Source organism: Neophocaena asiaeorientalis, unplaced genomic scaffold (genome assembly GCF_003031525.2).
Source record: "Neophocaena asiaeorientalis asiaeorientalis breed wild unplaced genomic scaffold, Neophocaena_asiaeorientalis_V1.1 scaffold633, whole genome shotgun sequence".
NCBI lineage: Eukaryota > Metazoa > Chordata > Mammalia > Artiodactyla > Phocoenidae > Neophocaena > Neophocaena asiaeorientalis.
In genome coordinates, this window is record NW_020173395.1 from 1,784,184 (window position 1) to 1,799,620 (window position 15,437).

The window sequence follows — 15,437 nt, forward strand, 5'->3', positions numbered from 1 at the left end:
CACTAATTTAGAGGCAGAGTTAGAACTAATGCTTTATGACTAGGTTAAAGGAGATGTTGGATACTATGGTGTACAGCTCAGCAGTAAGATCTGACTCTGGTTTATTTAAGCTAAAAATAAATTTTCACTTTGGAAAACAGTTTGGTAGTTTCTTAAAAGGTTAAACATATATAGCCTAGCAATTCCACTCTTAAATTTTTACCCAAGGGAAATGAAATTGTATGGCTCTACAAAAATCTGTATGTGAATATTTATGGCAGCTTTATTCATAGTTGTCAAAAACTGAAAACAACAACCCACATATCCATCAGCTTGTGGATGTTATCAATAAACATCTGTGGTACATCCATACAATGGAATACTTCTTAGCAATAAAAAAAAGAGTGGGCTATTGACATATGCAACAACAAGGATGACTCTCAAAAGCATTATACTGGTAGTGTTCGAGATTTCCAGTTGCTCTACATCCTTGCCAGCACTCATCAGTCTTTAGTTTTGACCCTTCTTCTAAGAGTGTAGTGGTACCTCACTGTAGTTTTAATTGGTATTTCTCTAAGGACTCATGTTTAGCATCTCTTCATTTGCCATCCTTATGTCTTCTTCAGCGAATGCCTCCTCACATATTTTACCCATTTTTATTGCATTGTTTATGCTGTTGTTGAGTTGTAAGAATTCTTTTTTTATAAAACAGATAAAAATGATACTTTATTAATGTGAATTTATTTTCTAAGTTAAAAATCGTTACATTTATGTACCATAAAATCAGTCAATGAGGAAGAATGAGGCTCTTCTGATAAACACAAAAATCTGAAATCAAGGGTCAGGGAACTACCTTCCTGTATTAACATTGAATTCATTTGTGTTTTTTTTAAATAAATTTATTTATTTATTTTTGGCTGTGTTGGGTCTTTGTTGCTGCACGCAGGCTTTTTCTAGTTGTGGCGAGCGGGGGCTACTCTTTGTTGCGATACGGTTGCTTCTCATTGCAGTGGCTTCTCGTTGCGGAGCACAGGCTCTAGGCACTCGGGCTTCAGTAGTTGTGGCATGCGGGCTCAGTAGTTGTGGCTCATGGGCTCTAGAACACAGGCCCAGTAGTTGTGGCGCACGGGCTTAGTTGCTCCGCGGTATGTGGGATCTTCCCGGACCAGGGCTCGAACCATGTCCCCTGTATTGGCGGGCGGATTCTTAACCGCTGCGCCACAAGGGAAGCCCAATTTATTTGTTTATTACTTTGGCTGGAGTTGTAAGAATTCTTTTTAATTTTCTGTTTTCAAGTTCTTTATCAGATACGTGTGTTGTAAATATTTTCTCCCGATCTCTGAGTTACCTTTCGTTTTAAGGGTGTCTTTTGAAGAAGTTTTAAATTTTTATTAAGTTCAATTTATAGGTTTTCTTTTCATGTTCTTGTTCCTTAATCTAGGAAATCTTTGCCTAACTTTCCCTCTCTTTTTCTAGAATTGCCCTATCCTATACAGTATCCATCAGTTGCATGTGACTATTAAACAATAGAATTTAAAATTCTATTTTATTTTAATTAATTAAACTTTAAATTAAAAGCTGATACTTGATTCAGTTATTGAGGAAATTTTAAGTATGTTCAGAAGATCTAACTAAAATCTAACTAAAACTATTAAAAAAAGAAAACTTCATCATGACTTTATCATGGGACTTCCCTGGTGGTCCAGTGGTTAAGATTCTGTGCTCCCAGTGAAGGGGGCCCAGGTTCAATCCCTGGCCAGGGATCCCACATGCCACAACTAAGAGCCTGCATGCCGCAACTGGAAGATTCCCATATGCCACAACTAAAGATCCCGCACACCGCAATGAAGATCCCACATGCCGCAACTAAGACCCAGCGCAGCCAAATAAATAAATGAATTAATTAATTAATTAATATTTTTTTTTAAGAAAAGTTAGGGACTTCCCAGGCAGCACACTGGTTACAAATCTGCCTGTCAATGCAGGGGACACGGGTTCGAGCCCTGATCCGGGAAGATCCCACATGCCACGGAGCAGCCAAGCCCGTGTGCCACAACTACTGAAGCCTGTGCTCTAGAGCCCGTGCTCCTCAACAAGAGAAGCCACGGCAATGGGAAGCCCAAGCACCACAAGGAAGAGTAGCCCCCGCTCAACTAGAGAAAACCCGTGCACAGCATTGAAGACCCAACGCAGCCAAAAATAAATTAATTAATTTTTAAAAAAGTCAATTCACTTCCCCCACCTTAACAAGTCAAATTGTTGTTGTTGTTTTTTAAATGACTATCATTAGGAAATGCCACATTTTTTAAATGTTAAAATATACTAGCGTACAACTTCTCAGGGATATGGAAATGACTGTCGGCAGTCTTAATTAACTAATTGAATGCTGTCCCTTCCTGGTCTGTTCCAAGCTGTCTGTCTTAGAAGTAACCTAACAGGGGTTAGGTAGTGGTTCAACAGGGAAACAATATTGAGGGAGAAGTTAGAAAAATGAGTAGAAAAAACTATAGTCACTTTTATTGCTAAGATTCTTGGATTTTTTTTTTCTATCCAACTATCCTATCCATATCAAATCTGTTGCTCTTAGTATAATACACTGTTATAGTTTTTCTTCTTTCTAACATATTAGTGGAATGATTTAAGAGAAAGTATTTGGAATTTGTACTCGTTTGAGTGCAAAATCAGTTTGTTATTAACTGGGTGACCTTGGGCCTTGACAACTGGATTGGTATCGATAGTATTTACTTCACTCAGTTTTGGGGTAAGAGCTAATTAAATATTGTATAGAAAATATTTGTCAATAATTCTTATTGTTAGTGAAGGTAATTCATACAATGGTATTTTCAATTCCTACTCCTTTCTAAGCAAGGGTCTACTTTTATTTTTAGAATTCCCTTTCAAGTGTCAGCTTTGATGTGTACTTTTATGAATATGTATGTTTTATAACTATCATTAATATAACGTTTCTGGTAATTAGATAATTATCAATATCATTTGAAAATCTTCTCATAAAATTAAAAAGCTTTGCTGAATCTTGTTAGAGAAGTGTTTTGCCAAACTGCATAAGACTATAAAGCATCAAGGAGTTTATTAAAGTTACTAACGTAATCTCAAAAATTTAGACAAAATCTGGGAGTTATTTTTGTTTCCTTCCTCCAAGGCAATATCTTGTTGAATCATGAGGTAGCAGTCTCACTTTATTTCATTTCCATTGCCATGTCAGTAGTTGTAAGTGTTGTTCACTTTGCATCAGGACAAATATAGTATCAAAATGAAAATCATGCACTATTATCATTAGTAGTTCCTTGAAAATTAACAAGTATACCTAGCAAATGCTATACTAATACTAAAATATCCATTAAGATCTCTTAGATTTTATTTTTGTACCATGAGACTTTTGTCATAAGGAAAAGAGCACTACAAATTTTGACAATAGTAGGAAAGGTATAGTTACATAATTCTGATGTCTGCGGAGAGGTGTCTGATAACCATACAGAAAAGACACTCTTGGCCTCATTACTAACATTAAATAGATGTTAAGTTTACCTTTTTTTTTTTTTTAGATCAGATCTCCTTCCTCCCCTCCCCGCTTTTGACATAAGTTGTATCTAAAGCTAAGATCCCCAACCTTTACTTTTCCTCCCTCTCCAGAGGTTACTACTTTCTTCAAGCTGATGTGTATCATACCCATATGTGCTTTTATTAGTTTAGTATAGGTTAAGGTGTGTGTATATTCAGTATTATTAGGTATTGCCAAATTATCCTCCAGAATGATTGTACCAATTTATACTACATTTTGACTACATATTTCCAATACATTGTATTATTAGTCTAATTTTAGCCTATCTAAATTGTCTTATTTAGCCTATCAATTATTGTTTTATTTTGCATGTCCTTGATTCTAATGATACTGAGTTCTTTATATCTTTATTTTTTGACCACTCTTTTTTTCCCATTCTGTTGGGTTTTTTTGGTTTTTGGTTTATTTCTTTTTGGCTGCACTGTGCAGCATGCCGAACTTCCCCAACCAGGGATCCAACCCATGCCCCCTGCAGTGGAAGCACAGAGTCTTAACCGCTGGACCGCCAGGGAAGTCCATTTCTGTTGAGTTTTAAAATCTTTTTATTGTTGTTGATTTGTACGAGCTCTTTATACTGAATAGGTTCCCAGTGCTTTTTTTAATAACACATAATGGAAATATCTTCTCTCAATCTCTGGCTTGTGTTTTCACTCTGTTAATGGTGTCTTTTGAAGATTTTCAAAGTACCATAGTCAAATATATGAATCTTTGTCTTACAGTTTGTGCTTCTTGTCTCTTAAGAAATTCTCCACTATCCCAGAGTGATATTTTCCTCTTTTTGTTTTATTTTTCACTACAAGTTGTAAAGTTTTTGTCTTCATATCTTAAGTATTTAAGGCATCTGGAATTAATTTTTTTGTGTGGTGTGAAATAATTTTTTCCAAATGGGTTACAAACTTTCCCAGCACCATATGTTGACAATGGTACTTTTATCATATGTCCTAGACATGTATGTGCCTCTTTTCTGGACTGTTTATTCCTTTTCCGTTGGTCCATTACCTATCTTAGTGCAACACCCTACTGTTATAGTATTATAGTAAGTTGTAATACCAGAAAACTTAAATCTTCTCTAATCATTGTTCTTTAATATTTTTTAGCTAATCATAGCCCTTGACTCTTTCATATGATTTTTTTTTATTTTTATTTATTTATTTATTTTTGGCTGTGTTGGGTCTTCATTTCTGTGCATGGGCTTTCTCTAGTTGCGGCAAGCGGTGGCCGCTCTTCATCGCGGTGCACGGGCCTCTCACTGTCGCGGCCTCTCTTGTTGCAGAGCACAAGCTCCAGATGCGCAGGCTCAGTAGTTGTGGCTCAGGGGCCTAGTTGCTCCGTGGCATGTGGAATCTTCCCAGACCAGGGCTCGAACCCGTGTTCCCTGCATTGGCAGGCAGATTCTCAACCACTGCACCACCAGGGAAGCCCTCATATGATTCTTAATTTCCATAAAATGTAGATTAGTGAGAACTGATTTTTTTCTTTTTTTTTAGTAGAGAGATTTATTTTAAGGAATTGGCTCACTTCACGTATAACGTAAGAACCTTACAACGGTGTACTTCCAAGTCCTCCCTCCCATTCTTTGTGCTGTGGTGCTCACACATTTTATTTTTATACATGTTATAAATTCCACAATATGTTGTTACCATTTTTCCTTTAGACAGTTAAATATGTTTTTAAACAATTTTTAAAAGAAAAGTAGCTTTTTATATTTTCTTTTATTTTCACCACTTTCAGAGTTCTTCACTTTTTTTATAGATTCTATTATAATATTCCTTCTTTCTAAAGAACTTCCTTAACATTTTTGTAACACAGTCTGTTGGCAATGAATTCTCTCACCTTTTATTTATCTCAGAGTCTTTTTTTTCAGCTAAGTTTCCCTTTGTTTTTTACCTTTTTTTCTTCCAGTTTTAATGAGATATAATTAACATACAGCACTGTATCAGTTTAAGGCGTACAGCATAATGATTTAACTTACATATATCACAAGATGATGACCACAGTAAATTTAGTGAACACTGATCATTTCATATAGGTATAAAACTAAAGAAATAGAAAAATTTTTTTTCTTTGTGATGAGAACTCTTAGGATTTACTCTCTTATCAGCTTTCATATATAACATAGAGCAGTGTTAATTATATTTATCATGTTATACATTATATTCCTAGTACTTACCTATCTTATAACTGGAAATTTGTACCTTTTGACCACCTTCATCCAATTCCTCCTCCCCCCACCCCCACCTCTGGTAACCACAGATTTGATCTCTTTTTCTATGAGTTTGTTTGTTTGTTTTTTTTTGAAGTATAATTGATGTATAACTATTAGCTCCCATTACACAACATAGTGATTCAGTATTTCTATATATTTCAAAATGATCACCATGATAAGTCTAGTACCATCTGTCTCCATACAAAGATATTATATAATTATTTTTTTGTTTTTTATTTATTTTTTTATTTTTTATTTTTTTATATAATTATTGATTATATTCTCCACACTGTATATTTCAAACCCATGACTCATTAATTTTGCATCTGGAAGTTTGAACCTCTTAATCTCTCTTACCTATTTATTTCTATTTTGAACAAGAGTTTATTTTCCTTTCCAATTAACATTATTTTTAAGGAGAGTTTTATAGGTTTTTAAAAGTTTTTATGTGATTTTATACTTCTCTTTTATTTTATGATACATTTAATTTTTTTGCCATATGAATGGTATTCTCATTTTAATTCTTATTACTTTTACTGATCATTCATGGCTGGCATGTAAGAACTCAATTTTTGTACATTGATTTTTTTCTATCTAGCAATCTTGATGAACTCTCCTATTAGTTGTAATAGGTTTCCTTCAGAATGTCTTCTAATAATATCATCTGTGGACAGTGACATTTTATTTCTCCACTTCTAATCATTTTATCCTTTATTTTTCTTGTCTTATTGCATTATATATCATTTCCAGTATAGTATTAAATTTAAGCAGTCATAGTGGGTATCCTTTTGTTCTTGACGTTGAGGGAACTGTTGCTTATGCTACATCATCAACTATGATGTAGGATTTGGTTAGAACCCTTTATCAGATTAAAGAAATATTTTTCTATTTATAGTTTGGTAAGAGTTTTTGCCTTTGAATTGATGCTGAGTTTTTTAAATACATTTTTGGAATCTTTTAAGATTTGTTTTCCCCTGTATTCATTTATGTGTGAATTATGCTGATAGGTTTTCTAATGTTGTGCCAGGAAGCAAAAGCATTACATAAAAATCAATTTGCTAGACATATCTTTTTAATGTTATATTTGAATCAGAAAGAACCAAAGTCTATTCCACTGCCAGAGAGAAAAGAAAACTGAACCTCTTTTCTCTGCTCATAGGTCTCCACAGTGAATATATGTGTTGATTAAATAGAAAAAGGAGAAAAATAGGATAAAAATGTGATGTCATTTACAACTTACTTCATTAACACTCTTACCTGTAAAAAAGTTCCTTTATGGTGTGTACAATTCTCCTGAACAAGATTAAACAGCTTTCGGCATTAACTCAACCTAAAGGTTATAGGTTACATTACAGATATTTAAAGGTAGTTTCAGCAGTAAAACTGCTTTAGAGTGAGAGAATCTTATCACCTTTTTGTTTGTTTGTTTCTTTTTTTGAATGGAAGGGAAAACTCAACAAAAGAAAATTACTGCTTATGATGGATTGCAGACATATTTAATAATTTAATCTTTGCTTTACCTTATATTAGCCAGCTAACTAATTTTCTTTGTTCACTAGCTTATAAATTCAGTCTATATTCTTATCAACTCAAAGTATGGCCTTTTAGAGCACATCATCTCTGCAAATTTTTCTTAGTCTCTGACAGTTCCTTTCTCTCTGTAGCATAGCATGCTGTGGTGGTGAAGTGTACTCTCTCTGGATCTCATTCGCCTGGGTTCAAGTCCTGGCACAGCCTTTACAGCTTTGGGACCTCATAATTTCTGTGCTTCATTTTTTTCCTCTGTAAAATGGGAATATAGTTCCTACCTCATAGCATTCCTAGGAAGATTAAAGGAATTAAATGTAAAGTTCTTGCAGAGTGCCTGACATTTAATAAATACCATATCATAATAACTATGTATATTATAATTATTTTAAATAAGACTAGGAAAGAGAAGAACATATATGATGTTTTAGTCCATGGTTCTTTCTGCAAAAGACAGACTTAAATATTTCTCAAAGGCAATTCACTAAAATTAAATTTGCCATATGATGAAATTGCCAAATTTACCAAATGTACTAACTTGCCAAATTCTTTATTTTTTATTTTTTTTATGAAATATAGTTGATTTGCCAAATTCTTGTGTTGTTGTTTTGTGTTTTCTGGTTGTGGTGGGTTTTTTTCCTGAAGTTTACAGTAATTCATACTGCTTTTGAAGATTTCTGTGAGGCTGGATTGGCTGGTTGTCATTTTGTGTTCATAACAGCTTTTTAAGTGTTAGATTTGCTGAAATCTGAGGTCATAATATGAGTATTCTTAGTAATCATTGTAATATTCAGAAACACATTTCAAAATCAGTAACCAGAAACCCCCAAGAGCTACGTATGAAAGGAGTATTAGAAAAATACCATTTGCTTGCTTAAGAGGTCAGTAAGGAAGATTGTCTGTGCAAGGAGCTTGTGCTGGTGCTTTGAGAGTGTGAAAGTCTGATTTGTATGCTCCCCTATAAGTACGAATATTCAAGCTGAGAAATCAACTTAAAGATTGATCTCAAGATACTTCTTGGGGACCTGCCTCAACCTGTTCTACATAGAATTCCCACAGATGTAGCCCCACCAAAGATGGGCTCACCATCCAGAATTTTAAAACAACAGTAATGAAATCCACCATGAGTTAGAATCAGCAAACATAACAAGACTCCCAAGAACTTCAGACAATTGTACAATCTGATGGAGATTCTAAAATTAAAACGTTAAAATGATCAAAGATATATATGAAGATATCAAACCTATGAAAAGAGCAAGATGCTATTTTTTAAAGAGAACTAGAAATGAAAAGCAGTCATTGAAAAGTTGAGTTAAATAGCAGACTTGACACCAATAAGAAAGAATTAGCAAAGTAAGATAGAGCTGAGGAAAGTATCCAGAATGCACTGTACAGGGCTATAAAAGCAAAATATGAAAGGATAATTTAGTTAGAGACAGAGTAAAATGAAACATTACAATGAGTATTTAATAGGCATTCCACTAGTAGAAACTAGGAAGAATGGAGAAATCATATTCAAGATGATAATGACTGACAGTGTTTTTCACAGTTGTCAAAGATGAGTCTTTATATGTTAAAAGTATAATCCCCTCCCCAAAAAAGAAAATCATGCCAATGTACATCTTAATGAAAGATCAAAACATCAATGGGAAATAGATTTTAATAGCAACCTATAACGGATTACCAGTTAGACTGGCAGCAGATTTCTCATCAGCTATGATAGATGCCAGAAGACAGTTGGATTAGTATTTTTACCGTTCTAAGGTAACTTGCTACCCTATAATTCCACCACCATCACTGTTGAGGAGTAAATTCAAAATTAAGAAATTTCCAGACTAATAAGGACTAAGAGTTTACATTTTGAACACCATTTAAAGGAAGTAGACTAAAGGATGTATTTCAGGAAAAAGGGAATTGAACCCAAGAAATGGGATACAAGAAGGATTGGTGAACAAATAAATTGGTTAAAATGATAGTAAATAATCATTAACTGAAAAATAATGTAAAATAATTAATTGACTCTACAGTACTATTGTTAGGACATATCTTTTATTTACATAGCACTGAGGGAAAAAGCAACACTGAGAATTGAACCATGACAAGTTGCTTTAATGATGGTGTTGATCAGTACATGAATCTGTTACACAAACTTCTCTTTCTGGGCTTCCCTGGTGGCGCAGTGGTTGAGAGTCCGCCTGCCAATGCAGGGGACACAGGTTCGTGCCCCTGTCCGGGAAGATCCCACATGCCGCGGAGCGGCTGGGCCCGTGAGTCATGGCCGCTGAGCCTGTGCGTCCGGAGCCTGTGCTCCGCAACAGGAGAGGCCACAACAGTGAGAGGCCCGTGTGCCGGGAAAAAAAAAAAAAAAAACTTCTCTTTCCTTTTAAATTTCTTTTATCCAGTCCAAGGAATTTGGCAGTTGCCTTCATGTGCATTGCTTCAAATGTGATAGGGAATCCTTTTGTACATATCTTGGTTACGGACCATAGCAAAGTTTCATCTATTTATAAATAGCTTCCATAGTAGAAAAAAATCAACAACAACTAAAATTCAAGAACTCAAGAAATAACAGGATAACAATATTATTGAGAAATACAGAGGTAACTAGAAGAAATATCGGTAAGAGTCAAAAGTAGTTGCCTCTCAAATTGGTGATTCATTTTTAACTGTGTGTGTATATGTGTAAAATTTCATTTAAAAAAACAGAAGACTGGGCTTCCCTGGTGGCGCAGTGGTTGAGAGTCCGCCTGCCGATGCAGGGGACACGGGTTCATGCCCCGGTCCGGGAAGATCCCACATGCCGCGGAGCGGCTAGGCCCGTGAGCCATGGCCGCTGAGCCTGCGCGTCCGGAGCCTGTGCTCCGCAACGGGAGAGGCCACAACAGTGAGAGGCCCGCGTACCGCAAAAAAAAAAAAAGAAGACTGTTGACTGAAGGAAAAATTGGTATAGCTATATTATTTAGAAATAAATCTAGAAATAGATTTTAAGACAAAGAGCATTACAGAACAAAAAATTTCGCAATTTGTATGGAAACACAAAAGACCCCGAATAGCCAAAGCAATCTTGAGAACGAAAAAAGGAGCTGGAGGAATAAGGCTCCCTGACTTTAGACTATATTACAAAGCAACAGTAATCAAGACAGTATGGTACTGGCACAAAAACAGAAAGATAGATCAGTGGAACAGGATAGAAAGCCCAGAGATACAAAGAGCATTACATAATCGTAAACCTTGCACTAGTATTAATCCTAACCATTATGTACCTAGCAATATAGCCTCAAGGTGTATAAAGCAAAATATGACAGAATTACAAAAAGAAATTGCCAGTTTCTTCTCCCCTAAGACTCAAAGTAGATAAGGATATAGGAGATTTAGATAAGATAATAAACTTAACCTGCTCTGTATACAATTAGATTATATATTTCCAATTTTCATGCACAGTGGATCATTTGTAAAAATCAGCTATTCACAGTGTACAGACTTACAAAGCAAATTTCAATAAATATCAAAAAAGTATTATAAAATCTGTTCCCTGCCCACAAGAAAATTAGAAATCAGTAACCAAAAGATAACCATTTCCACCTTTATATTTGGAAGTTAAACCAAACACACACACACACAACACACAGTTCTTTTGTAGCTCAAAGTAGAAATCACAATAGAAATTTCATTGTATTTAGAAATGGGTAAATTGAAAACACAATGTAAACTTGTAAAATATATCCAGAGCATCACTTACAGGGCTGTCTGTAACCTGAATGCATATTTTAATCAGCTACACATCTAACTGCAGAAATTTAAAAAGTATAACAGATAAAACTTGAAATAGAACAATAAAACTCAGAGCAGAAATTAAATAGAAATTGAAAAGCAAACATATTTATGTTAATGATAATTGACTGGTTGGTTATGAGCTAAAGGAATACAACATTTTAAACTGTAAAGGAAGAAAAAATAAAATTAATAAAAGAGAAAGCAGTGCATTGCACCTGACTCAGAGAAATGTTATTGTATAGTAAAAATGGCAGCATTCACTAAATATATAGATTAAATGTAGCTTCCATTTACATCCTTAGAAAAACTTTTTTTTAGAATTGAAGTCTAGTCATTCTAGCTTATTTTCAAATATTACAAAGTAAAAACTTTACAGCATTGAGGTGAAAACAAAAAACAAAAAACCAGTGGACAGAATAGAGATTTCAGAAATATATTCAAACTACTAAAGGACTCAGGTGTTGAAAACCAAGGATAAGTTAAAGGCAAAAGGAGTTGCCTTTAATGAATTCTGCAAGGACATTTAGGAAAATGGACTCATGTTTTTGTCCCAGTTGTGCATAAGAGATCATTTTAGGACTATTTATGAAAACAGTATTTTCAGAGATCAGATTGGTTTGTCAACATAATAGCTATTCCTCAGAAGTGTGTCAGTATCAAAAGGAAAGCAACAGGGCTTCCCTAGTGGCGCAGTGGTTCAGAATCTGCCTGCCAATGCAGGGGACACGGGTTCGAGCCCTGGTCTAGGAAGATCCCACATGCCGTGGAGCAACTGGGCCCGTGAGCCACAATTACTGAGCCTGCGCGTCTGGAGCACTCCGCAACAACAGAGGCCGCGATGGTGAGAGGCCTGCGTACCACGATGAAGAGTGGCCCCCGCTTGCCACAACTAGAGAAAGCCCATGCACAGAAACGAAGACCCAACACAGCCATAAATACATTTTTTTTAAAAAAAAGAAAGCAACAAAGAGAAAGGCAGAATATGGATAGTTGTTAAATCTGAGTAATGGGAGTTTACTGTACTAATTTTGCTTACCTGTATGTTTGAAATTTTCCATGATAAAACTTTTTTAAATGAAAGTAAGAGAATGAGAAATACACGTACTAAGTATAACTGATAAAAATTTTTACCCAAAAAATATAAACAATGCTTATATATGTTAAGCATATATAAGTTCTGAAACCAGATTTATTCAGTGGTAAAAAGAAATCAGCAGGTACATGAGGAAATATAGGTAATAAATTATTACACAGAAAAATCTGCTTTGTTATTAAGTAGAAATAAAATTAACATGAAAGCACTGCTGTGTGCTTATTAAGCTAGAAAAAATAAAAATTGTAAAACCTTATGTTGGCTACAATATTCACTTCTGTACTCAGTAGTAACTGTATCTTCCTGGAGGGAAAACTAGCAATAGAAAAATATTTGTAAAATTATTCATTCCCTTTACCTAGTCTTATGGGATACACAGATGTCTAAAACATTAGTGAATGCCACACAGAATAGAATTTCTTCTCTAAAATCCTGTAAACTTAGGTGCCCCCCCAAAAAAAAATATTTAGGTGACCTCTTCAGCCTCTTAATGATTTTATAACTATAGCAACCATTAGCACATACTGTGTGTCAGGTTCTGTATCTATTCATTTAGTCCCCACAACTTTAGGAGGGTAGCTTCTATTACTGCATCCTGCAGATAAGGAAGCTCAATCTTGGCGAAGCTAAGTAACTTTCTCCAAATCACACGGTAGTGAGCACAACCAAGATTTGAGCCTAGGCAGTCTTACTTCAAACTCCCTGCTTTAAATCATTGCTTCAAACTGCCTCTCAAAATTAATTCATTTATCAAGTAGTTGATTTCCTGTTTAGGGCCATTTAATTGCTCCTAGATAGCTGCTACTAACATGTACTAACATTATAGAGACATTTTGGTGTAGATTCTAGATGGTTTTGACCATAATGCTGATGGGAATAAGCAGTGAAACAGATCTTCTGCTATATTCCTGATGACATTGTAAATAGGCACAGCCTTTTTTGGAAAGCGTTTTGGCAGCATATTTCAAAAGCCATAAAATGCTCATATTTTTTGACCTAGTTAATGCCACTTCTGGGAATCCTCTGAAGAAACAGTCCAATATGGAAAAAGCCTTGAGCACTAAAGTTATCACCACAGCCATGTTTGTAATAAAGCAACTGAAAGCAACCCTAAATGTTTTAACAGTAAGAGAATAATTAAACAAGTGATGGTATATTTACTTAGGCAGCCAATAAAATGAAGTGATATGCAACATAGACAAAACACAGCCATGAATCTTAAAAGCAGCATACAGAGCAATAGGTGCACCAAAATTATAGCTTTTACAAATATGAAAAAAGACAGGGACTGTAGAAATGCTGTGGGTAATATTTTTCTTTCTGGTATTTTTCAAATTTTCTGTCATATTTATTTCTAATTGCAAAATTAAAATCACATGATTACTTAATGTTTTTGTGTATTAGTCCCTACCTCTCGCTAGATTATAATCTGCTTGGTGACTGTAGGCAGCATATTAGAAACGTGCAAAGAGCACCACTGGAGCCAGGGAAACTTTGGGAACCTTGCCAGATGCCTCATTTACTGGTGACAGTTACTCTGTGTCTCAGCAGACTGAGTTGACCCACAAAGTGAGCAGTGCACTTTGGGAAGCACAAGTGGGATCTATGGAGTCAGGAGACCTTGCTGTGTGTCTTTGGCTCTCTCTTCTCAGACAAGCCCTTCAAACTGTGTAAAACTCAATTTCCTGATCCATAAAATTGGAGCTAGTGAGATCAAGGTCTGGCGCTCTTTCAGTAGACGCTCTGAAAATGTTTCTCCCATTCAGTTATGGCCCTTATAAAGTGTTCCTCACCTTTCTTTATCCTTGGACGATAGGAGCAAATGTAAAGTCTGTTGGCTAACTTCCTTTGCCTGAAATCTTTTGAGCAGAAGCTTTTACATGTCCATCTTCTGTCTTCTGCTGCAACTTGTTATCCATGATTTAAAGATGAAGATAAAAAAGATTTTGTCTTTCAGTGTGACTGGATAAATTTTCAGTTTTGTTTTAATCATATTTTTTTTCTGATTATAAAAGTATGGTAAATGCTCATTGTCAAATGTTTGGAAAATGCAGAAAACTGAAAGGAGAAAATTACACCATAATCTTTAAACCCAGAAATAACCATTATATACATTTCATTTATTTTCTTTTTAGGTTTTTCTGAGTATCTGATTTTTTTCTTTATAAAGGGGAAATATAGGAAAGTCCTCTGTCATGTTTGGGGCAGGTTTAACAGGGTGCTTTGTGTTCATTTTGAGATAGTTTTTCTTTAACAAATACATACTTCTTAGATAGGGATAAAGACCAAGCTAGCAATAGGGAACCAGATGGAGAAGGGTGGGGTAGGAATAGCTCTGCTTTGATTAGTAGGAAAATTTTTCCCGTAGTTCTGATACCTATCAAAGAATGAACTTAGGTAAAGAATAATTACCCAAATCATGCTTCCTGGACTTTTTAGTATTTTTTTTGTTACTGTTTTCATTGTAAGTAACCATGTACCCTTTCAGGCCATGAGTTGTGAATTGTGGATTGGGAAATATAATTATCTTTCACAAACTTGGAATAAAGAAGCTCGAAAGGGACTTCCCTGGCAGTCCAGTGGGTAGGGCTCTGTGCTTCCAGTGAGGGGCTATGAGTTCGATCTCTGCTCGGGGAACTAAGATCCCACAAGCCATGCAGTGCGGCCAAAAAAGAAGGTTGCAAAATACTCACAATTTCTTGGCTCCTGACCTTTTAGAACCTGCAGTTTTAAAAACTCATCAGTTCCTGTAATGTCTTCTGGAGAAAACTAGGAAATTTATCGAGTGACAGAACCAACGAGCAATGAAGACTTGGCGTGCGCTGCGGTGGCCGTGTGGGGACAAGCACTGATGTCGCGCTACCCTGACTTGTGCTTAAATCCGAAAGAATGTGTCTGTCAGGAGATGGGAACCGTTGACCCCTCCATCTTCTGGGCTTTGCTGTTCAAGGGAGCCTTCTACGGAATGAAGAAGAGAGAAGTGGGAGAAAAGGTCTTTTCTCTCTTCTTTCATTCATTGTCTTCAGAACAGCAGTCGAATTATGAAAGGTGACACAGGGTCCATCCCATGTAAATAATTTTCAATGTGGCGTATCTGTCATCCCCACTCCATTGAGGAGGACCTGAGGGATGTTTGAGGTCAGTGTGCTGCTTTGCTTCATCACTCCCCTTTGAATACGCCTTTGTGGCTTGTGCCCCTTTGACTTCTGAGGACTGCGGCCACAGGCAAGAGGCTCTTGATTGGTTGGGAATGGGTGTCCCTCACTCCTGCCTAGTGT

The 15,437-nt window shown here is 35.7% G+C and overlaps 1 protein-coding gene across 2 annotated transcripts in view; it reads left to right on the plus strand.

The window, feature by feature from the left end:
- Positions 1-15,437, plus strand: part of INTS9 (integrator complex subunit 9) — a 110,671-nt gene that overhangs the window by 15,717 nt on the left and 79,517 nt on the right. Inside the window, exon 2 of one of the 2 annotated variants that reach the window (XM_024746934.1) lies at positions 14,878-15,151. The exons of the other annotated variant lie outside the window; for it this stretch is intronic. Coding sequence (XP_024602702.1) covers positions 15,011-15,151 — 141 coding nt within the window. The 5' untranslated portion in view covers positions 14,878-15,010. The remainder of the gene's footprint in view (positions 1-14,877; positions 15,152-15,437) is intronic. 2 annotated transcript variants of the gene reach the window in all.